This window comes from Lepisma saccharinum, chromosome 9 (assembly GCF_977018435.1).
Source record: "Lepisma saccharinum chromosome 9, izLepSacc3.1, whole genome shotgun sequence".
Lineage (NCBI taxonomy): Eukaryota > Metazoa > Arthropoda > Insecta > Zygentoma > Lepismatidae > Lepisma > Lepisma saccharinum.
The window spans coordinates 57655294-57681306 of record NC_139237.1 but is presented as its reverse complement, the minus strand read 5'-3'; the positions used below and the strand labels follow the sequence as shown (position 1 = coordinate 57681306).

General features: G+C 38.8%; 2 protein-coding genes across 3 annotated transcripts in view; one reads left to right on the top strand and one right to left on the bottom strand.

The window, feature by feature from the left end:
• LOC145992064 (uncharacterized) overlaps nt 1–17714 on the bottom strand; it is a 134511-nt gene extending 116797 nt beyond the window's left edge. For both annotated transcript variants that reach the window (XM_083128228.1, XM_083128229.1), the window contains exon 1: nt 17624–17714. In XM_083128228.1, coding sequence (XP_082984354.1) covers nt 17624–17681 — 58 coding nt within the window. In that variant the 5' untranslated portion in view covers nt 17682–17714. The remainder of the gene's footprint in view (nt 1–17623) is intronic.
• LOC145992437 (DNA oxidative demethylase ALKBH2-like) overlaps nt 1–26013 on the top strand; it is a 257798-nt gene that overhangs the window by 36346 nt on the left and 195439 nt on the right. The window lies entirely within an intron of this gene.

Genomic DNA, 26013 nt, shown 5'->3' with positions numbered 1-26013 from the left:
TGGGTCAAGCGAAAGAAATGTTTCACATGAGGAAGCTCTTTTGTGGCAACTCAATCTATGGGTTTCACCTCCAATTGTGTAAATTTATTAAAGTATTTCAACTCTGGGACGTGCCTAAGAAAAGGCTGGTTGGTATGCACCCTTCCCCTACTTAATGGTATATGTAAAACTGTCCCCTCCACGGATGTGATGTGTTCAGCACCACGCTCCGGTCCCCTTTACCCCCTTAGAGGTGCCCCCCAGGTACCCACTGTATATACTGGATGAACCCCACAGTTGCTCAAAGGGAGGTTATTTGGGAATTTGTATAAATATTCGTACATTGAAAAGTACGAAAATTACATCTAAGTTACTTCTTTACTTTCTTTTCTTTCTTACAACAATAATAGTTCTGCGCCATCACAAAACTCATATCGACATCCTTTAACCAATTTCTTTGGAACCGGTGAAGTTACCAGCAGAACCCCTATCCCCCACTCCGCCAAAAGAAAAAAGAAACCTTGATAATTCAACGATCAATTTGTACTCCAAAATCTTATCGTTTTTATTTTATTGCTCAAAGTTCAGTACCTCTCAAAATCAAATCCCGGGTGCGCTATTTTTATAACTGCACTGCGTGATTAATAAGATTGTTTTGATTGGTTGATTCCCTTTTTGTGCCACTTTTGGCTAATTTGCAAAGATGGGGATGAGTGATCATATGATGTAATTGATGAATGGACACTCACAAACATCCATGCCCACGCCGGGATTCGAACCCGGGACCCCTGGCGTCGTAGCGCGATGTGCTAACCACTCCGCCACGGCGACCGGCTAATAATATTGTTGAAGTATCCGAAATAGCATGTGCGTGTCTCTTTCATTTTTTAACATTTATTTATTTCTTTATTTATTTATTTGAACACAACTGGCGAATACCAAATTATAGTGTTCCATATTTTCTGATAAACATGAAGTAGTCAACGTTAAAGCACATTGTAAATGTACACAAAAGAAATTATAGTTACTACAAACAAAAACATACAAGTATGATTGAATGAGTAACATAAAATGTCAGACGTAACTATCCGGCCTGCGCGAGAATGTTGAACTAAACCCTTGTCCGACTGCCTACTAGAAGGGTTGTTTGGTACACCTCCACTTCAGGAGCGTATATTCTAGGTTAGCTAGGATATCTGTGAAGCCTGAAGTCTAGACAATAAAATACAGGGGAAAAATCTATCACAAATTGTAAATAAATATTGTTCGTATCAGTGAGGTGATGATGCTGATTCTGTAGTTGGCAAACTGATTTCCTATGAGTTGGCAACCTGATTTCCTATGATTTGGCAACCTGATTTCTTATGAGTTGGCAACCTGATTTCTTATGAGTTGGCAACCTGATTTCTTATGAGTTGGCAACCTGATTTCTTATGTGTTGGCAACCTGATTTCTTATGTGTTGGCAACCTGATTTCTTAGGAGTTTGTAAATTTATTTCTATTCATAGCCTAGGACCACGTGACATAGTGAGATAGCCCAGATATTGGACTCAATATACGCCACTGCTCCACTTACTTCCCTGCCGTCGTACAAGAATTGCCTACACGAACACAAAATTTCAAATATTACAATGTACAAATAATATCTTTACACTCAATGTTTCAGATCTGAACCATCAAGGACAATACAGAATATAAAGAGATACTTAAATGCATTATAATTTACATGAAATATGAAATTGATATAAACACAGTAAAATTCAAGGATGACGGATAACGAAGATTGTAGCTAAAGTTTGCAATTAAAACAATTCCGAAGTTTTTATGTGCTTTTTTCAGGGACGAACTTCAACCTCATACTACATTCAACAAAGCGAATAATTGCAGTGGTAGGTTTTTATGTATATCTATGCTTATGGGTTCGATACCCGGTGGAGGCACATTGCACAGTGCACGCATCCTACTTTAAACTGTAGGTTCAGTCCCGATTAGCCTATCTGTGCATAAAGTGGACTGAAAACAAAAATTCAAATTCAACATATGTTTATGGTTGAATATGCCCTCTATATGCTAGCTTTCCTTGTATTACAGACATCCACATTTCGTTTTTGACGAGAGCAAATGTTAATTTTGAAGATTTCAAAAGTTGGGAGGTGCTTTTTCCTACTACATATTGTCCATAACCTGAATAATATGAATTATCCTTCGACTTTTGAAAAGTCTCGCAATATTGATTAATTATACAACAAATAATGTATTTTGAATATTTTTTTTCATTCGTCAAAGGATGTTCTTCTGTCTTTCTGCCTTGGTATTTGCAGAGAATCACCCTGAACTCTACTTCTACAGAATGTAGCTAATTGTGGCAGTCTCATAGGCAGAGATTTTCTGCATACCGCCACTACACCATGATGCCAGGCAATCTTATGATGTTTAAATATTAATTATCTGTAACTAATAAGTATAGTTTTAAATTAAATTTGAGATTTTATTCATCATTATATACTTCCGGAAAAGCTTTAAAGAAATCACAATCTTGACGAGGTATGTGGCAGCGACCGATGTTGCCAGTTCTTGTAAGGACCCCCATGTTGAAATGGCAGCGGTGGTCTGCGGAAAATTTACTTTCCCACAGGAAAGTTCAGGTGAGAACTGTGGCTAAGTGTTGGTATGGTTTTCACAACATTCTGAAATCCATTGAAGAACATGACCCTTTCAAGTTCCCAGTATTACTCCTTGTTGATGTGTAGAGGTTCTGAATACATCCCGTCTTTCAGTAGGGCTACGCAGGTATTGTAAGTTATCCATATATCTCCGGAAGTCTGCTTTGGATTCAGTGTCGGCCTAATTCCAGAGATTTTTATCTTCGCAGTAAACAGCATGGAACGGTGTTGTAAGACAACGATCTGAACTTCAGACATGAGGGCGTAAAGCAGCGTCTCTCTAATGCTTAGCTGTGGCCATCATCGAAGATTATTACGGCACTATTGTCAATCCCCGCACTTATCGAACACTGGGCCAGTTAGAGGCCTAGGTCCACTAAGCTAAGTCAGAAGCCGTTTGAATTTTAGGCTTGCTTTGATTCACACAATTTTTGGAGTCGTTCTAGTGGTGCTGAGCATTCTGCCGTTTGGTCTTTTTGTGTTCCTGTTTTCCAAACCCTTTTTCGGTTTCGATTGTTCCGTGAACTATTCTTAGCTATGGATAGTGCTGTTAGAATCAATTACGTACGTGAGAATCACACCCGTTTGCTTTTCACCCTTGTTTACAGTTTGCAGATCCTAGAGATGTGTTTGAGGAGCGTTTCGAACTATGGGTTGCATGAAACTTACGTAGATACATTTCTCTTACTAATGAATCGCTCCTGCGGAACCTTTTAACAAAGACTAGGGCACTTCCTACGCTTTTATCTTTTCTTCCATTCTACAAGTCGTCGGGCTTAACACAATAGTGAAAATTACCTACGTTAATTACACTGATAAACAATGAAATACTCCTTTAAATAAAACTAAGTGATCTTTATGTATTCAGATGTGCTGATAACGAATATCGCATCCGTTTTCCTGTATCACCTAAGTTTTTTGCAGAACATCCAAATTTTATAATTTTATGGTTTCAGGTCTCCGCACCCAGCTCCGCTTCCAGCTTAACGTTTGTTTCCTAGCAAATGGATAAGAACTTTTCAGCGACCTTGTGTTTATGACTGGCACTTAATATATAGTGGAGGAAACATGTGGCAGTAGAGAAATTTCCTGTTTCTCTGTTAAAATTTGTTCTTTTGTGGGTTAGTCGAGTCTTATCTTCCTTTCCGATAACTTCGCGAGTAGCCGTATTTTATGTTTGTGTATGTTCGTGAAATTGTGAATGTAATATTGTATAGTGAAGTGTAAGTTGTATTTTAACAAAACGATAAGAGCCTTCACAATTGTTTTTTTAAAGAAATATATTATAAGTCAATTAATGAGTTCGCCATGTCACGCAAATGTGTGAATAACCCGAACTTGTTTTGTTATGTTTGCGGGGAATTTACTCCGAAGTCACAGAGAAATACTATCATTCCTATAGTGAAAAAAGCATATGAGTTGTATTTTGGAAGTAAAGTAGACGAGGGAAAAAGCTGGGCACCAGGTAAAATTTGTTGTAATTGTTCGAGAACTTTACGTGGTTGGCTTAATGGCACTCACAAATCAATGCCCTTCGGAAACCCTGTAATATGGACAGAACAGAAATATCATACTACAGATTGTTACTTCTGTTTAACAAACATAGTGGGATATAGTTCTAAATCAAATCATTCTATATTTTATCCTGATGTTCCTTCAGCAAGGAAACCTATGAGTCATGATTTTATACCAATTCCTAAGCCTCCTAAAGAATGGACAGTGGATGAAACAGAACCAAGCAGTGCTTCTCCAGATGACGATCCTGGACCCTCTATTGAAACACCGATCCAAATTTTCCTGATCCAAATATACCTCACTTTATTTCCCAATCCGAACTAAATGATCTAGTCAGAGACCTCAACCTTTCTAAAGTTCAAGCAGAATTATTAGGTTCTTGTCTCAGAGGGTGGAATTTATTACAAGATGGTGTTAAGGTGTCAAATCGGAAACGCCAACAATCACGGACACATTTTTTTTCTGTTAGTAATGAGTTAACTTACTGCAATGATGTAGAAGGCCTTCCGCAAGAATTTGGAAGGAGTCACAACCCAAACGAGTGGAGACTATATTTAGATTCATCTAAGAATAGTTTAAAAGTAGTATTGTTGCATAATGGGAATATATACCCATCAGTACCCCTTGCCTGTTCTTCCACCATGAAGGAAACATATGAAAGTATGGATACAATATTAAAAGTGATAAATTATGAAAAATATGGTTGGCAGATATGCGGAGACCTCAAAACGATTGGTATACTGTTAGGCATGCAATCTGGGTTCACAAAATTTTGTTGCTTTCTTTGTGAATGGGACAGCCTGGCAAAAGATAAACATTACAACATTGTGGATTGGCCCATACGAAAAACTTAATTCCTGGAGAGAAGAGTGTTAAGAATCACCCTCTACTTAAGAAAGACAAGATTTGGTACCACCGTTGCATATAAAGTTATGGCTGATGAAAATTTTTGTTAAGGCTTTGGATAAACACTGTGAGGGTTTTGGGTACTTGAGAAAAACATTTCCTAAACTCAGTGATAGTAAGTTAAAAGAAGGCATATTTATTGGGCCGCAAATCCGTGAGATCATTCATGATGACCACTTTGTGGAATTGCTAACAGAAAAAGAGAAATGCGCATGGTTAGCTTTCAGACAAGTATGCTGTAATTTTCTTGGAAATGTGAAAGCTGACAACTACAAGGAATTGTTAAGAACTTGTTGAAGTGTTATCAGCAGACGGGGTGCAATATGTCCTTGAAAATTCAACTTTTTACATTCGCATTTGGACTTTTTCCCCCTTAACTTGGGTGCGGTTATTGACGAATGCGGCGAGAGATTTCACCAGGATATTTCTGTCATGGGGAAACGCTATGCAAGAAAATCGGTACAGAACATGTTAGCAGACTATAGTTGGAACCTCAAGGAAGATGTTTCTGCTGGGAGTTACAAACGGCAGAGTTCAAGAAAGAAATTTTGAAAATGCGAGTAAAAATGTGTTTTTTTTTCTTTTTTTTTGCATGAAATTTGTTCATTGAACAGTCAAAATCGGTCCTATATATATTTTTTAATTTTTTTTATATTTCATAGTTATTCACTTCAATATTTAAATCTTATTTCATGAGCAAACAAACAAAAATAATTTCAAATTTCGATGTATTATTACAAAGGGAATTACATTTTTATTAAAAACAAAAAATGAAAATCCAGGGAAAACGATACGTGATACAGCATTTCTACTTTCAGATTTGGATTCAGCGGGGTCGAATTATAAATAAGCACCTATTTTCGTTCAAAGGAGCAAAAAAAAGTTTGAATTTGTTCATCAGTGTTATTAAACCAAACCCCCTGAACAAATTCTTTGTACACGGTGTAATGCACATCCACGCAATCCGCAAGACATTCCGAACCTCTGTTACGCTCTCTTGATAACACCAGGTTGAAGAGGTGTAAACGAAATCAAAATTCGCGGTTAAAACACGATAAAGGTTAGAAAATTTGAGATATGTGAAAAACAGCTGCAGTTGTTAAAATTTTGGCATGTTGTGTGAGTTTTGCTCTGTAGGGAAATGGCAATGAAATTAAATAGATGAAACTGATTGTAAATTATTGACTTGTGAATGGTTCGTGCCACTTCTTTGCCTTGTCTAGAAATATGTAGAACTCAACTAAAATACATAATGAATTCAATATTGTACACATATTAATATAACTGCAGTGAGCAAGCCTTCTACTTGTCTGTATATCTACTGGATAAGTCCTCAACGTCCTTCTTTCACTTATGTATTTAGCTTCCGAAAGGGACTGTCCATAGGATTTACTTCCAAGGCGTCAAAAGTTAATTTATTATTCCATTTTGTGCATCCTAACTAAATATACACATTAGCCATTTTGCTTGGAGACTACTTAAGATCAACTAAGTGATCTTGATGTAATTTTTCTAACATAAATGCAGTTTATCTCCGATGTTGTGGTTTTTTCTTTCACAACTACTTCCTTTCTTTTTCTTTCTTTATGGAAACATTCTCCTTCAGACCAAACTTTCGATCACTATCAAGGCTTTCGCAAAATACCCTCTTCTGCACAGGAATGCCTCAATTCAGGGGAAAGGCATGGTAATATACAGGCGATCCTTTCAGCTGCAAGAAGATATTAAGTGATAAGAGTTAACTTACTTATCTCTACGCTGATCTCAATATCTCTGCCGTTTATTGTGCAAAAGATCCTTTGGAATTTATGACTGCACTCACGAATCCATGCTTTCACCAATCGAACATCGGAACAAAGTTTTCTTTTCCTTTTCACGTTTCCAAGTACTTTTCAGGTAGGAGCCTTGATTGGAACTTGCCCGCCCAGGTCATCTGTAAAATCCATATTACTACAAGTATAGGCCTGCGAATTACTAAAGCTCCGCAGAACAGGTTCAAGATTAAGCTTATGTTAGGAAAGGTCGAAACTTCGAAGATTAGCCGTAACTTCAAGTTGAAGTTGTTGTTCATAAGGAATACATTGGAATCTATAAATAATTATTCATCATATTTTTTACAGATCATATCTAGCTTAATAATCAACTGACAAAACGCTTCCATTTGCAACATGGAGAGAAATTCACACTCTCTTATCGTATGTTTTGCTTTTTACAGTAGCAATGTCCATTCCGACGATATTGAAATAAATGCATACCATACTCTTCGTCTTAAGTATAGTTTTTAGTTTTCATTCACTTCATATTTATTTCAAAGGAGTGAAGATGCAGGATCTGTTTCAAACACTTTCCCTGCTGAAGCCGTACAGATGCGAGGAGATGAGACTTGTTCTGTTGAGCGCGCAGGCGGAAATCTTGTGGGTGATCGCTGCATTTAAGGCAAGACAAGTTGCCTTTCCGTTAAGCGTTACGCGTGACGGGGGTGCATAAGGCCTTGCACGCAATGTCTACCATCAACTTTTTTTTTTTGTCGCGTTGCTTCTCTTCCTTCCTGAGTTCTAGCATCACACAAACAAGTGAGTCACTCGCATTGGGATTTCCTTACAGGTGACCATAAACACACTATGTCTGAAATTTCGCACGCTATTTTAGAGGTGTGTTTGCCGTTCCCCCTATTCTTTTTTTGCATCCTTTCACTGATGCCAATAGTGTGTAACGGGAAGACCGGTGAGCATTGATGTAAAAAGGTTTCGTCTGCTTCGGGTCCTTTGTAGAAAGTAAGTTATGTCGTCTGGCTTACTTTACCGTTTTAGACGTACCTTTTCTTTTCACTTATCTAATGTACTGATTTTCCTTCTATTCTACGTGTCTTTCTAGCGTTTCCACTTCAAACGTTTAAAAATTGCATCTCAAAACTTTAACCAGAGAACGGATTTATGTCCCCGAATAAGTGTTAGAAATGTTAACATATATTTAGTAATTTAATCAAATTATGGATTTAAATATAGACTTACAATTGTGAAAATGACAATTTCCGTTAAGAAAAAATATGGAAATTATATGTGAAAATAACTAAAATATGCTCTAAAGGCTAATAATACATGTAAAATATGGAACATACAGAGCATTTCCTGACAGCTACGAGACTCGACGGCAAGCGGCCCGGCATCAGCGCTTGTCTTTCCCGGTGAACGGGTCCGCGACAGTCGCTAGAGTCGGCTATTAAAATTACAGTTTTCATATTGTGTACTAACCTTGACTACAGAAGGTGTTGAAAATGATGTCCCTCTGCTGAAACACATTCCTGGCATCTCCGAAGGAAATTGGCATTTACACGTGCAAGTTCGTCTACTGCAATTCTCCCAATTTTTCGTACAATACTCTCTTTTAACTCACGGATGGTGTGCGGATTGTCTTTGTATACTTTATTTCCCCATTTTTCTTTCCACTTTTATTCAGAACTGACCCTGTTACTCTAAACGTTTTACGCGGTTTAATATAAGCGTCTGTCGCAGACCTGTTCACCGGGAAAGACAAGCGCTGATGCCGGGCAGCTTGCCGCCGAGTCTCGTAGCGAATGTCAGGGAACAACATTTTATCATGCTTACATGCAATAATTCCCAAAGATAGTACAAAATAACATTGATTTTAGCATAATATGAACATAGTATGTATTTGCATGTAAATCTGTTCCCTGCTTATAACCTTACCTATGAATATAGTGTCAACCCTCGTAATTTTTGTGCCATAGATTCCGGATCTTTATGTAACATAAACTTATACAATATATACGTCGATCTCGTCTCGTTCTCATCTCAAAAGGCGAGTCTCGTATAAACAACATAACACACACGGCGCGTCACCACACAGACTCCCACAGCGTATAGAGGTCATTGGGGGAAACAGTTTTTCTTAATGACGTTTTTGTGTCTGACGCTTGAAGTCCTGTAAAACGGGACTTCATCCTGAATAGATATGCAATCATGCAGCAGAAGTGACAATTGTCATTAATGAACTGACTTTGTAATTACTAGTAACAAAATATGCGACGTAAATATAGATAATATGGTAGATATGGACATGGGATTGCTGACGAAATAGCGTATTAAAATATATTTGGTTTCAGTAAAAAAATTCAAATATTGTAGCATACTCTCGAACGAAACCGTGTGTCATGAACACTGAGTCTCGGTCTTGTCTCGATTTTACAGAGGCTTTTCTCTGTCTCGTCTCGTCAAATCTCAAAGGTCTGGTCTTATTCTCGTCCCGAATTTCGAATTGATTGGTAAATGGAAAAAGGGAAGAACCACCAATTGAAGATGACCCACGATCTGTAAGCCCATTGAAACAATTGGCAGATTGTTGTTCAAATTATCACCGAGAATCTGGAAATGAGAGAGACTGTAGGAAGGTTTGACCCGAAACTTCGACGAAATGGAGGTAAAGCGCTATATACAGTGGGATCCATGAGTATTACTGAGTAAATTGTCCATGACTATTTTCATTAACTTTTCTCTTACAACCTATGTGTTTTTAAGCGATGGATATTTATGTATGCTGGTGCAGAAGTTGTCAACAGCTTGTTTCGAGTTTTCTTTTAATTCTTGAAGCTCTTATTGGGTAAAATAAAGTACACGAATACCATGATGGACAATTTGCACCCTAATACTCATGGATCCCATTGTACAAAGCAATCAACTGCACATGTTACGGTCAGATTACAAACACTTTCTTATTTGATTCATAATCGCAGAAGACACACCACTACCAAGATGAATCCGAATAATGGGGTGGGAGGATCCCGCAGGATTTTTTCTCAGAGGGGGCAAAGTCATAGAAACTATTGGTAGCCGGGCAATTGCTATGGCGGACAATTGCGACGGAACACAGTTAGAAGTGAAAGGACGGGTGGACAATTGCAATGACATTTTAAATCTTCTATCAAATTGAAGGGTGACCTAACACCCCGTACAATACCTCTTTCAAGAGAATTATGTGAAATATTGATATTTTCGGCTGGGAATTTGGTTCAATCAAGTCTTTGAACATGGGCTAGAGCCAACAGGCGCCTTTTGAAGTCTCCCGTTTCCTCTCTCCTCGATTTTAATGTCACGCTTCTTACTTTTCTGACCTTCTACAGATTAAGTTCCATTCGCATGTACTTGATGTTGGTGTCTTCTGCTTGACTCTTGAGCCAGGCCAAAACATCATGAATTTTTGGATGCGGTCTTCCAAGCCAGAGTTTATTTTGTTGTTCCAACCTTCTACAGCATTATAAGTTCTGCGGCACCTTTGGTTAGGTTAGGTCCTGGTCGTCGCTATTGTCCTACCATTAACTTGTAAAATGACCACCGTAAAAAATCATCGCAATTGTCCGCGATTTTGGCTTCATCGGAATTGTCCCCCATCGCAATTGTCCTAGATTCAAACTATTATTATTATCATCATTATCATTTATTATTATTATTATTATTATTATTATTATTAGTTACTACTACTACGACTTTGCAAATCATGAAATTCGAATTGATTTGAAAATGCTTTGGCAAGTTCAGACTCGAGTCTACTATTTAGATAGAAATTGGATTCGCCTTGCTACCTTTCAATAAACATACGTATATCACTTTGTTGATGAACAATAGTTTGTCTTTTTGTAATTTTTCACAATGCACAGATATCAATCAGAGACAGAGATCACTTAATCTGCTGTCCTTCATGGTACCTCTCATCCATGGTTTTAAGCGCGGAATGGTATTGTAAAATAATAATAATAATAATAATAATAATAATAATAATAATAGTTACTCCAACCTACGGCCTGTAAGTCACAGAAAACAATATTTTTTTTGTAAAATATCGCTACAATTTCATCATTCGAATTACATTAACACTTTCCAGAAATTTCAGGGGTGTGGGAGTGCCAAAGAGACAAACAGTTAAGAAACATTATACAAATGGAAGGAGAGAGTTCACGTTCGGCGCAAAATTGACAACAGGGAGCGTGTTTCATCAGGACAATTGTCCCAGCCACAAGATAATCGCATGGGACCTCCCCGATAGCGTAGTGCTGACGTCATCACCTTGTAATCAAGGGGTCCCGGGTTCGATACCCGGTGGAGGCACATAGTGGTTCGGATCCCACTTTAAACTTTACAGTCCCGATTAACCTTCTGTGCATAAAGTAGACTTAATACTCTAAATCAAAACAACACCATCAGTCTTTGAACTGATCCTTCACCCAACTTATTTGGCACCTTCAGACTTACATCCCCAGAAATGTTATAAAGAAACGATTGGGTTTTGTCTAGTATGACGTGGATCATTACATTATAATTGCAGTTGGCGGTGTTCTTTATAGTACTTCAACAATATCTTCTACACGAGTGGCGTAAGTGAACACCGTTGGGCTAAATGGAGTTCGATTTCACACACATTTTTCTAATGGTTAAGCTTGGCACGACCTTTGTATATTTTACCTTCCTTTATATTCCTTCTTTATTGTATTGCTCTGTGCAAAGGTGGTGGTTAGATGGAACAGAACCTGCAGTTTAACGCCAAATTAACTCAAATGAAAGATAACGCTTGCCAGAAACCGTACCCTTCAAATTAAGCAAGCCTTTAATGGGCGTTAAGAAATCTAACATCATTGCTGATCTGGAAGTGTAAATAATATCACAACATTTTCGACAAAACAAACTTCGTTTCATGGCGTCGCGATGTCCTCCAATCACTCGAGCCTCGTCCCCATTCCGGAAATTAGCATCGTTTATAAATTGGACAGAATCAAACAGTTTTTCATTTAGCTTCTATTAAGTCAATTCCTGTCCTTAGAAACTACAAACCACAACATGCAAAACCCAAGTAATGTAAAGATTACAGTCTAGATTGTAACATACAGGTTAGCACCTAACCACCATTACTACAAATACACCATTTTCTTAAATTGCTTCAGAATAATTAAGGTACATTAGAAATGTCGTCACATAAGAATCACAATAATTGAAAAAAATGTTATGTTTTCCCTTACTTCCGGCAACACCCTATTTCTCGACTATTTAGATACGTAGGCGGGGAAGAAAATTTCTTTCTATTTGTCGCCACCTGCGGTTGTAACCGTTAGAAAAGTGTAGATGCTGTTTCTGCACGTTTCAGATATGGATACGCATCTGCCATGCTATTTTGTAACTGCTGTTAGAGGAAGATTATTTCCGTAACATCTTTGGCTCTTATGCATTTGAAGCATCGGAACGAGTCACAACTCTCGAAGTAGCCAATTAACAAGCGAGCCGCTGACGTCATCTCAACCCAGAACCTATCGCTAAGCCCGTTGCTCACGTTCTACACGCCCGCTAGGCTCGCTAGACAGATTCGCGCAGTTCGCTGGAGATTTTCCGAAAGTAATTCGACTCTAGTATTGTGCATTTAGGATCCGATTTCGCCCATGGAAAAAGCTTAGTTTTCATTTCCGCACCTGTTTCTATGCAAACGCTAAAATATTTTGATTTTTACATCGCTGAACCTCTCTCGAGCAATTGCGGCAACTGATGAAGGTACGGGGCTAGCGGTTTCTCTGACTAGTTGTAAATCGTTTTCGAAATGTTCACGCGTTAAGTAATCGCATTTTTGTTGTTCGACCATGGCCGTCTTAATTAATACTTTCCTCGTCTGTCTTCTGAGGGCCGCCGGCAGGTGCTGCGTGCATCCATCGCAATTCAGCCGCGTGTCTAGCAGTTCCGCAGATGCGCGTGTTCTTCAGTTCCTGCACGCCACAAGTACCGCAAAGCGTTTCAGAGAAACTCACTGGAATGTAAACAGCGGGTGCAAGCACCCTCTGTACTTCCGATTTGGCTCCGTGGCCCTTTACTTCACTCCATCTTGCATTCGAGCTTCACAAGGATATGCACAAGTTCCTCAAGAGGAATAGTTAATAATAACGAAAAGGCTCTAAACTGCAAACACCTTGTAAGTAAACACTAGATCGATAGACTTGATGTACACCCAACGGCGAAAGAAACAGTAGGCAAATTGTCCACCACCATTTTCATTCGGTCTGTATTACACAATGGGATGACAATGAATTGAAATAATGACGTCAATAAGCAGAGAACAATGCCTGCTTCAAACCAACATAGTTTCATTTCTTAAAACAACACAGGATGTAGAATAAAAAAGGAATGAAAATAGTGGTGTACCAGGATCAACGTCTAGTTCATTACTTAGACCAAATATCTTGTCCATAAACACTATAGATCGACATATGGAGCTGTTTGTCCTGATCGACTGAATTCTGGATGAACCCGGATGAACGAACAATTGAACATTTTAGACTAAGAAATTAAGGGAGTTGGAGAGATCTGTATGAACGAAACATCACGTGCGTGTTTAGAAAAACAACTCTACCGTGGAGAAACATTGCATACGAATACAATTTTCCTTTTACATTCTGTGTATTTTTAAGCGATGGATTTTTATGTATTGTGGTGCAGAAGTTGTCAACAGCTTGTTTTGAATTTTCTTTTAATTCTTGAAGACCTTATTGGGTGAAATGGTGATGGACAATTTGCACAAAAGTGAAAGAATGAAAACCTGCATTTATAAAACTTTATTACGAAGAATTTCAACATGTATGAATACAGTTTATATTGTGATGTGCAGTGGGATCCATAATACCCATGGATCCCACTGCACATCACAATATAAACTGTATTCATACATGTTGAAATTCTTCGTAATAAAGTTTTATAAATGCAGGTTTTCATTCTTTCACTTTTGTAGCTCAAACTCCAAGAATGTATGGTTGATTACGACATCTATGAAGCAGAAAAACCCAAATTTTCATAATTTTGTAACATTCAAAGTCCAAGTATATATATATATCTTGTATTATAATGTTCAAAGTTCATTTCGTAGCCAAAGGGCTCCGACTCAGTTCCTGACGGGTCATATTTAAATTCTTCCGTTGAAATACATACACATTTAAGATTTATACTAGCTACTTGTAATCACAGCCGTGTATCAATGGCTTTGCTTTGATTTGAACAATACAAGTAATGATATCAATGTCAGTAGCATATCCGAGGACCAATAGGGTCAACTGACAGAAAATAATCTCACATTTTATGTTGGTAACAGCACCATTGCTGTGCTTTACCAATGAATGCCTCAGTTCTAGCACATATTGGTCATGGCTAGGCGATATAAGTAATATACCTTAGCGACACACACAGATCGTGTGAATATTGAGTTGTTATATACGACACAGTACTTACAGTTGAAGAAGTAGAATGCTGTAAGCAGAGCTTATGAACTAATGCCCTGATATTGCCAGTCAGGCAGGGGCCAGGGGGCACTGAGCCTCCCCTGGAACTACCGTCAGCCCCCTTGACATTAGGTAATACTATTTTGTGTAATTTGTTTGCAGTGAAAAGTGAAAATGTAGACAGCAGATATTATTTTGCTCACAACTTTGGTGAAGGATAAATTCAGGGAGCACGAACAGCTGCTATTACATTCGAGTAGTTAGAAGATTCTCTTCTCAGAAAGTTCCTTCACAGCGGAGCTTCTGTACCTTCGTTGCCCCTGTTGCAACCTCCCATTTATACAGAAATCGGTGACTTTGATGTAATTATGCAAATTCCCTCCGCATCTGCTTCAAAGTTAACAAGTCCCAAGTTTTGGGAACGAAGAAGGGGAGTTTTATTGTTTCAGCCGGGGAGTGGAATGTACGGTACGCACTATGATTGCATATTGTCCATCTTTTCTTGTGTAATATAAATATGTGTATCATCAAACGTAGTATGGAGTGTGTAGTAAGGGATGATTTCAGTAGCAGCCAATTAGCACTTCAAGTGATATTTTAAAAGATATAGAAAAATGTAGTATTTGTGTGATATTTCTAAACTTCGTGTAACTTAATGACCCCCTCCCCCAACACACATAATTTACCTTCGTTTAACACTGTGAAACTTTTTTAAAAAATGGACTTGATTTACAAAGCCCCCCCTGATAATCAGTGAGCCCCCCCCCCCCCCCCCTGGAGATCAATTCTGGCTACGGGCCTGTTGCCAGTGAGGATATTTATATCTTAACATGTCTTTAGTCAAATGAAAAAGCACTGTTCTATAAGGTCGTGGCAGTATTCAATACATAAAACCATTACACCGGAAACTAAATGAATAGCAAATATATTAGGAAACGTGTTTATTCAGTCCAAATTAGAAAAGCAAGTCTGTCTTTGTGACTTATGGAGCTTGATTTTGTTTCAAGACCAATTTATGTACAGATAGGATAGGTTATTGTTGACTGAACCTACAGTTGAAGTGGGGTCCGGAAAACTGTGCAACGTGTCTCAACCCAGGTATCGAATCCGGGACCTCTCCATTTCAAGGTGACGAAGTTAACCCTACGCAATGGGGAAGGTCCTGTCTCACATGCTAGTGGCTGTTATTTTATCTTGCTGTTGCTATTGCCCTTAAGACTCGTGGAATTAAACGAAAGTTATTTTGTTTGAGCAGTTGGCAGCACCGATTGTGGTCAATTTTCAGATCCATTAAAAAGGAGTTGCACGTTGATTAAAACAAAACAATCTGAAACCAGGACATCCATATTTGGGAGCGTATGAATAATGCGTGAAACGGTGCGTAATTTACTGTCACGCTGAACGTTTACTAGAATTAGACAAATTACGGAAAAAAGAAGAAAAAGTGTAGGCGAATTGTGATAATGTCTTGGTTACACTACTCAGTGTATGTTGTCAATGTATGTCAAGTAGTCTCGTAAACCTTCTCCGTAATCTCTGGATATCTTACGGCCGTATGTACTTGTGGTGTTGTTCAGTTAAGACGAAGTAGTGGTAAATCTATCGCTTGTAATCAACGGGTCCCTGGTTCGATTCTCGTTGGAGGTATATAGTTGTTCGGATCCCACTTTAAACTGTAGGTCCAGTCCCAATTAGTCTATCTGAGAATAAAGTGGACTTAAGAAACAAACTTTAATCCAAGATAACATGTTAAAATGAATGGAATAAGTCAATGAAAAGCTAAGCATTATATGAACTTAGGGATAACACAGACGATTTGGGTAGCAAAATATTTCAAACTCTTTATGTTTAATAATTCATAGAAAATTGCTTTTGCTATGAAATCATTAAAATCCACTCTAAGGTTTTTGTAATTGATAATCTTTTTTGGCAGCCAGATCCTAGAGAAAATACACAACGCAAGGTTTTTCAGAATTGGGTGCACGTTCTAGGAATTTCGGAGTATTTTCGTTAATTCCGAGCCATTCCTTATCTTTAGTAATGAGATCTATAAGCTATGACCTGCGACATCAAACAAACACTTCATATGATTTTTCTGGCTCATCATCACCAAGGGGCAATTTTTTCCTGCATTTTGAACATACAATAACGATGGATGCTTCCTCCTTTGGTTTATTGAATTAGATACACGTCATTTCAGGTGCAAATAATCGTGCTATGTTCATGGACGTCCGCAGGATTTTTTTCCAGGGAGGGGAAGCATCTCTCTCTCTCTAGCCTTCTCCAACCCGAAGGTTCATGGCTGCAGCAACACAGGCTTTCCATCTGTCCCTATCCTGAGCAAGATCTATATACTCTTTTCCATCCCTACCAATTTCCTTTAGGTCCATCTCAACATTATCCTTCCATCTTCGTCTTGGTCTTCCTACTGGTCTCGTACCATCAGTTTTCCCAACAAGATTCCTGTAAACTCTTCTTTCCTCTCCCATTCGTGCCACATGACCTGCCCACCTAAGTCTTCTTGATTTAATCATTCTAATAATATCTGGACATGAATACAAATTATGTAATTGTGAGGGGGAAGCATGGCAATTTTTTTTCTGGGGGGTGCAAACAAGACATATGTTCCCCCATAATAGTGTTCCCTTCAAAAAACACTTTTTTTCTAGATTGAAGCTATCATGTTCCTGCAACACCTTCCAATAAACATAAATTACTGTGATTGAAATGAAATACCTATATGTGTGTAATGTATAAGTTTATGGCAACATCCCTTTTCCAGGATGCATGATTTCCGGAATCCAATGGCTATATTCTTCTCCAACAAGAGCAACATTAGTGTAAGACTTGAATTCCGATTAAAGTGCCCTTTGTAACTTGCACTGTTAGTATCAATTTCTGTGTGCAATAATGTGGGCAGCAACATTTTTTTCCTAAGCTTCTTTGTTGTCGTTCTACTGTACGTCAGCAAGGAACTTGTGGATTCCAGTATTCAGTACATCCTTTCTATACAAAGGAAGCGTGAAAATTTTTAAAGCGTTTGGTACAATAGGAAAGACAATAACTTGATCATATTCTTTCTGAACTTTATGCACGTAGGAACCGTTATTCACTCATTACTTATTTCAGAAACAACAAAAGAATCCTCGGCGCGAAGAAACTTGTAAATTGTGTTAATTTCTGTCGAAAAAAAACTGTTTTTGTTCTGCAGGAACGGACAATTCTGAGTCCGGTCAGCCTGCCAGACCAGCCGGCCTTTGTCGAGTCCCAGAAGGCAAGTTAAATAATTGAGAGTTCACTTACCCGGCTGTGATGCAACAGCAACCGCTAGGAGTAGAAGCACTAGCACAGTTCTCACCATTGTAAAACTCCACCGTCCGTCGCCCGTTGCCTCACTACGGTACACTGGCAGAGCCTTGGAAGGAAACGGTCTTGTGAGTCCTCTTCTTTCCTCCCTCCCCCCTCCCGCGCGACCTTACCTGCCGCGCCCTCGGTTCTTCAGGAACTAGGGTACCGGTGCGGGCGGGTTGTTTTGGCACCGGCTTTTGTTTCTTTGGTGTTTTTTGTTCCCCTCCTGCGTTTCCTTCCAGTGCATATATGCGTGCGTTTTGGTTTGGACTTGCCGTTTGTTTGCAGAGTCTGCGAAACAGGTACTTTCCTGAAGACAATGATCTTGTTGAAGACCTTCGCTTATCTCATTCACCTTTCAGGCAATACTCTGGAGTTCTATTTCGACCATATTTTGTTCAATGGTAGTCACTCATGCACTCACCAGACAGCGTTGCTAAAGATCCAGGAATTGTAAATCAATTCCAATCCGGGCGAGAAAATCAGAAAGCGTAAATGGGTTCTGGATAGTAAAGAACCTTTTTATTATTAAAGTATTTGAATTCTGTCCTGTGGTGTCCCGACAGAACGCACCAGCGACAAAACGTACCGCTTGGGTTTTCGCGACGAAACGTACCACTCAGATAAACACCTACCTTCAAGATATTACTCCGCGACAAAACGTACCACTACAAGGAAAACGCTTGAACTTAAAATCAAAAGAGAATAAAGTGGTTAGTGGCCCGTCGAGTGATCACGTTTGTGGAGTCCCGAATTATGCTCAGTTAGATGTGAAGAAGTGTATGCAAGAGGCGAAGAAAAGGGTTCGAGAGGAAGACACGCCAATTACCAAGATTTACAACGATAGCTACTCTAGGCAACCTACACAACAAAGGTTAGGTTAGGTTAAGTTAAGTTGGGTTAGGTTAGGTTACGAAAATTTGTGGCTGTGAATCATTTGATGAAGTTAAATTGTTACATTACAATATCCTTGACCGTAGCTACGTATTTTACGTTATGTCAACCCTTTTCGTAGCTAATATATTATTTCTCGTATCTTTCTCCATTATACGAATCTGGAGTAAATTGTTTATTACTCAATAACACTGAAGAACAGTATTTTTTGTTACATGAACTCAATACATATTTGTAACCAAAATCCATTGTACGATTTTTCTATAGTAATCGATGATGAAGTATGGTAATTGCACAAATTATTGTGATAACGAGCAAAGGATAACATTTGAGACAAGTGCAACGTTTCGGATATTTCGGATGCATCAGATAATCCGAATATACGATAACTCGGATACCTGGATAATACATATTTAATGATGGATTTGTAGAAAATTCGTACAGTGGTCAGTGAAATACGAACGTGACGAATAACAACCCCGTTAAACGGATAAGAGATACTTTTATCCGGATAATGCACATATTCGGATATCCGGATAATCCATAGCGCATATCCGGATATCCGATATCTGCATATTTGAAATCCGGTTAGAAAATTATCCGATATCCGGACTTGGCCATCTCTGAAATTATGGTGCTGCAGCACAAACATGGTTGAAATGATCTCAATTTGTATCCGAATACCAAATATACGCATTTCATAACGCGAAGTGAATTACATTTTATTATTAGGGCTCGGACTTTTAGGATTTTATAAACAACATTTTAGGCTTTTTGAAGAGATGATTTAGCCCTTTTTAGGATTTTTCCCCTACCTGTATTTTTATTGAAATCAATCACAAATCTTTGCATTTACATGACCATCAATACTGCAAACACATTTTCCTTCACATATTACATGTTTACTAAACTTAAAGCATACAGAAAACACAGTTTTTAGAAAATACAGAAAATAATGAAAATTTAAAACGTGTCATTGTTATTTCTTTTGTAATGCCAACTTTGCTTCCCTTTTCTTTCTCTCATTTCCATTCCCCCTTCTCTGTGTGTGTGTGTGTATGAGAGAGAGAGAGAGAGAGAGAGAGAGAGAGAGAGAGAGAGAGAGAGAGACGGGGGGGGGGGGAGAATTCGTTTTCATATTGCCGTACGCTTAACAATATGTTCACTCTCATGCAACAATACAAGGTTTCAGCATTTTTTAACTTTTTTACATTTATTTAGCTGAATAGTTCAATTTAGCATTTTTTAGGATCTTAACTCCTTTTAGCCGTTTTTAGGATGTATAGGATTCAAGTATTTCATTATGAAATGGTTAAAACGAAAATATATGTTAGAATAGTGACGTCACCAAGTAAGGAATAAAATAGGTTAAAACCTGAGAATCCGGCCCCTAGTTATTTTGCACAATTTAATCTCCTCAAGGAACAGGTGAGCTATTAATAATATAATTCAATATGTATTTCTAGATAGAGAGAAAGAAAGAGGTGGGGGAGGGGGCAGTGGCAAGAAAAAAAATCTCCAGGCGGAATTGCAAACCACTTTGTGAATTAAGAAGTTTCAGCAGAATTTCTAGTTATTTCGAGCAAGAATATACCACGTACCTTGAGATCAACTCGACGTCGGACGTATAAATTTCAGGAATTCCATTAATAAATTTCCAAACAATGCAGGCAATTAGGAACCTTCCTTAGCTTTTTCCTTCGATTCAGCTTCATGTTCTTGCCTTCTTCGCAGAAGTTGGCCATTAATTTTAATGGGCAATTTTTATATTTTATTTTTAAAACATGAATGTCTTGAAAATGTTACGTCTGTATTTTGAAAGAAGTGCATGTACAGAAAATTTCCACGTGTGTTTACAAAAAAATGTTTCTTCTTTGGCTTTGTACGCTTAGTTGCATAAACGAAAGACTTAGTGCAAAAACAGCTTAATGTGTTTACTTATTAGAACGAGAAGTTGCCTGGGTTTCTTTCCGGAGAAAGAGATGGCGCAAGAGATGTTTTTTTTTTTTTTTGTTATTTTTTCTTATTTCACAGTTGTAATATCCTGTTTAGCTGCATGCAGGATGTACAATGTTTCCGAAACATACATGTCTGTGGGGGAAGAATTTCGTTTGGACGGGAACGAATGCAATGTTATACTTTGTAATAATCTTTTTGAAACTGAAGTCTCGTTGTTTCCGGCCTGCGCGAGAATGTTCAACTAAAACCTTGTCCGACTGCCTACTAAAAGGTTTGTTTGGTACACCTCCACTTCAAGAGCGTATATTCTAGTTTAGCTAGGATATCTGCGAAGCCTGAAGTCTAGAGAATTAAATACAGGAGAAAAATCTATCACAAATTGTAAATAAATATTGTTCGTATCAGTGAGGTGATGATGCTGATTCTGGAGTTGGCAAACTGATTTCCTATGAGTTGGCAACCTGATTTGGTAACCTGATTTCTTATGAGTTGGCAACCTAATTTCTTATGAGTTGGCAACCTGATTTCTTAGGAGTTTGTAAATTTATTTCTATTCATAGCCTAGGACCACGTGACACATAGTGAGATAGCCCAGATATTGGACTCAGTATACGCCACTGCTCCACTTACTTCCCGGCCGTCGTACAGTGGGATCCATGAGTTTTACCGTGCAAATTGTACATCACCATGTTCGTGCACTTTATTTGACCCAATAAGAGCTTCAAGAATTAAAAGAAAACTCAAAACAAGCTGTTGACAACTTCTACAAAAGCATCCATAAAAATCCGTCGCTTAAAAACACATAGGACGTAAGTGAAAAATTAATGAAAATAGTCATGGACAATTTGCACGGTAATACTCATGGATCCCACTGTACCAACCGGTGTTCATTCACAGCGCAGAGCGGTTATTTTGACAAAAGCCTGTTTTCCTACTGGCTGCTTGCGAGGGGATGGATTTTATTGTTGCCGCTTCTTGCCCAAGCAATAGGCCTAATTGTTTCTTTGACCGCGAGCTCCTTCGTAGGTAAACGTGGCAGCAGAGTGTCACTGCCATACAGGCGGCCTCCGCGCCAGATCTTTGCCGTCCCGAAAATAGCGACCAATCACATCAAGCATTTCTTCCACATGTTAATGATGCAATTTTTGACTGAATCGTTCATGACCAACCCAGAAATACGTTAAGGTAGGTAAGGTAAAGTTTCCCAGGGAATTTTCACCATGCCATGAGTCATATGTAGGGAGATGTGGGGGTAAAGCCCCATACATTCTATCGATCACGGTTATTTTGGAGATGATGTGACAGCACCACGGTCCGTTCGCCTTAGAACGTGCATAATACAATTTATACCAGGAGCGTATATTTGAGGTTACCTAGGCTATCTGCGAAGCCTGAAGCCTAGAAAGTAAATTACTAAAAATAATGGCGATTCTGGATTTGGCAACCTGAATTCTTAGGAGTTGGCAACCTGAATTCTTGGGAGTTGGCAACCTGAATTCTTGGGAGTTGGCAACCTGAATTCTTAGGAGTTGGCAACCTGAATTCTTGGGAGTTGGCAACCTGAATTCTTAGGAGTTGGCAACCTGAGTTCTCAGGAGTTGGCAACCTGAGTTTTCAGGAGTTGGCAACCTGAATTCTTGGGAGTTGGCAACCTGAATTCTTGGGAGTTGGCAACCTGAATTCTTGGGAGTTGACAACCGGAATTCTTAGGAGTTGGCAACCTGAATTCTTAGGATTTGGCAACCTGAGACGTAGTGGAGGGCGATAGAACGAGTAGGAGATAGAGTTACTTAAACACTCAACTCCTGGCTTTGCAGGTAATGACTTTTGTGATAGACTTTCGTACAATAGAGGAAGAACAGGCACGTATATTTGCAGAACGACAAATAAGATTTTGAGGACCTGGGACAATTCTGATTTTTAGGTCCTTAGTCTGGGACACACGCCGCTTCTAAATACCTCTCACCCCTTCTCAGTAGTAAACAGAACACACTTTAAACCTTCAAGACTAAAAATTGGTTAATTGGACTCCGACTGCGGGACGGCATGGGTTGGAGTCCGCCTTGGTTCAGACTCTGGTTATTCGGCCTGTGTATAGAACCGGTGACAACCCACCATCATGAGGAAATTGGGAAGCTACGAGTGAGTAGCCTAACCCAGTTTGGGAAATGTACAACGGCTGAGGGTTCGACGTGCTGACTCCACGTCACTCCATTACTGGTTGAAGATCTCCCCACGTCTAGGTAGGATTGTGGGAGGGAAACTGGCAGTCGGAAGATAGGCGAAGGCCCTTTCAGGGCTGTCGAAACGAGGATTATTATTATTATTGATAACATTATGATTTTGAAAATTTTCGAAAATTTCCACATATCGCGATATCTGTGCACTCGCAGAGATTGGAGAATGTAATTTTTGTTTCAAGAAAAATGATTTTTTTTTCTGAAAAATGCAGCAGTTTGTGGAGGAATATTTTCTAGAATTAATTTATCTCTTAACACATGAGATGATTATCGAGTCCCAATGTTATATTTCTCGTAAAAGTAACGTTAAACCTCACAGGTCATGAGGTACTGTTATGTTTGAATGATCTTCGCGGTCAAAGAGCGCACCGATTTCAACGCTGTAATGTAAAGGAACCTGGAAGTCTGAGATGAACACCTAAGGATAATGAAGTGGCTAGAAATTTCATAGGGAGAGGATATGAGGTTCTTGAAGTTCTTTAATAAGGTGTAGGCTCTCATTAACTGACCCCCTCTTCCGCTCCCCAGGTACATCAAGGAGTCATAAACGCCGAAGTGGTAGCTGGCAGTAGTTCAGTTGAGGCCTCTCTGGCCGTGAAAGTCCTGACAACAGATACCATAGGCGTACCCAAGGGACGTTTTGGGGGTCATGACCCTCACTTTGGACTCCGTTTTTGAGACGAAAGGTGGTTAACAGAATTACCGAAAATGATTATCGGGGATTATCGGGGATGACTACTCACCGGGAATTATGCGTGAATTCTACGTGATTTTTCCTTCGTAGACGTGAAATATTGCAACTTTTATTAATTCAAACCCCATTGAATTTATACATATTTATTAATACTCTGAGGCAAGTTTTTCACAGTTTATTTTTTTCATTGAGGAAGGAAATGAAGAGTGGACAATAAAACACAAGCCCGTAATTCCCTCAGCACGTAATTCTCTCAGTTCGTTTGCTTTGTTAGGGTCCTTTGCAAGACAATCTATGTGACAGGTGGAAGATCAATGCAAGATATCTTGAAGTTGATAGGTACTGTATATTTGCGTTTGACAGTCTTACACAGTTAACAATTTTTCGTAGATTAATAAACCCGCAACGTTTGTGACTTGTGTATTTATGTGGATATGTATTTCGAGTGTGAGCATGTGAAATGGCAAATGTAAACTCCGCAGCTTAAATGAAATATTTTAAATATATACCATTTAATTTAATTGAATTAGAATTTTTGGATAAGTTGGAGTAGCACAGACCTTTATATTGCTAATATATTTGTGTGTCAGTAGCGTATACTGAGTCCAATATCTGGGCTATCTCATTATGACACGTGGTCCTACGCTATGAATAGAAATAAATTTACCAACTCTCAAGAAATCAGGTTGCCAACTCATAGGAAGTCACGTTTCCAACTCATGTGAAATCAGGTTGCCAAGTCATAGTACACCAGGTTACCAACTCATAGAAAATCAGGTTACCAACTCATAGGAAATCAGGTTGCCAACTCATAGGAAATCAGCTTGCCAACTCAAAAGGAATCAGGTTGCCAAGTCATAGTACATCAGGTTACCAACTCACAGAAAATCAGGTTACCAACTCATAGGAAGTCAGGTTTCCAACTCATAGGAAATCAGCTTGCCAACTCAAAAGGAATCAGGTTGCCAAGTCATAGTACATCAGGTTACCAACTCACAGAAAATCAGGTTACCAACTCATAGGAAATCAGGTTGCCAACTCATAGGAAATCAGGTTGCCAACTCCAGAATCAGCATCATCATCTGACTGATATGAATACTATTATTTACAATTTCTGATCGATTTTTCTCCTGTATTTCATTCTTGAGACTTCCGGCTTCCCAGATGCCTAGCTAGCCTATAATATACGCTCCTGTTGTGTGTGTTTGTATGTGTGTGGTGAGAGGTGGTAATACGTAAGGCTGAAATAGATAAAACATCTGCTTGTATCCTTGAATTTTGGAAAGTTGGCCTTCAGGACATACGGTAGTCTAGAATTGCTCCTAAAACTGTTGATTGAGTTCGTGTTTTAAGTTCACCTGTGCACAGTAAGACTAATCGGGACTGGGCCTACAGTTTAAAGTAGGATCCCAAGCACCGTGCCTCCACCGGGTATCGAACCCGGAACCCTTTGATTACAAGGCGACGACGCTGCCACGACGCCATCGGGGAGGCCCTTGCTCATAAGAGCTGGATCATAGGCACAGAAACATTTTAATGCATGTTGAAGAAACTAACGAAATTTTAATCAAAGCTAAAGAAAATTAACCGGCTTGGGCAATTTACTGTTTAAAAACAGAAACTGACCGATCATGCTTCACACACACTCAGTATATTTATTTGCTGAATAAATTGGATATATTTATGTAACCTAACGAAATCCAACACGAAAGAACCGATTTGGTCACCTTTATATTGAAAATTTACTGTGCATTGGGGCAAAATAGGCACAACTTGACTAGTTTTACTAATAAATTTCATACATTTGAAATCTGTCGCGAATTGAACCGATCTTGATAGTCCGGACAGTGTGATGGACAAAATCTTAGCCAAAACCAATGGCAGCGATTATGGGTAGGGCGCAGTAGTCCTCCAATTTAGGCCCCCGCACTATGGCCTATTAATGTTCAAGCCTTGTCTACCACGATAAAGTCAACTTTCCTTGCCTCTCCCAGTTTGGTACCCAATCACCGCCCCTGGCCGCTTATTGGGAAAAAAGAGTTAGTGATTTTGTATTCCAAAGATATAATTTGTATATGTAATATCATATCTGTTATAATCTTTCTTGTAAAATGGTTGTTCGTATTGTATTATTTGAAACATTTTTTTCGTGATTCAATTGCGCTTCTTAATACATTCGAATTCCAACAATTATTATTGTAAGTGTTTAACTTTATTGTACAGTGGGATCCATGAGTATTACCGTGCAAATTGTCCATCACCATGCTCGTGAAATTTATTTGATCCAATAAGAGCTTCAAGAATTAAAAGAAAACTCAAAACAAGCTGTTGACAACTTCTGCTCCAACATACATAAAAATCCATCGCTTAAAAAACATAGGATGTAAGAGAAAGATTAATGAAAATAGTCATTGACAATTTGCCGAGCAATACTAGTGGATCCCACTGTACATACTCTTTGCGTCTTTTTTTTCTTAGCGGAGTGGTTAGCACAGCGCGCAACGACGCCAGGGGTCCTGGGTTCGAATCTTGGCATGGGTATGGGTGTTCTTTGTCAG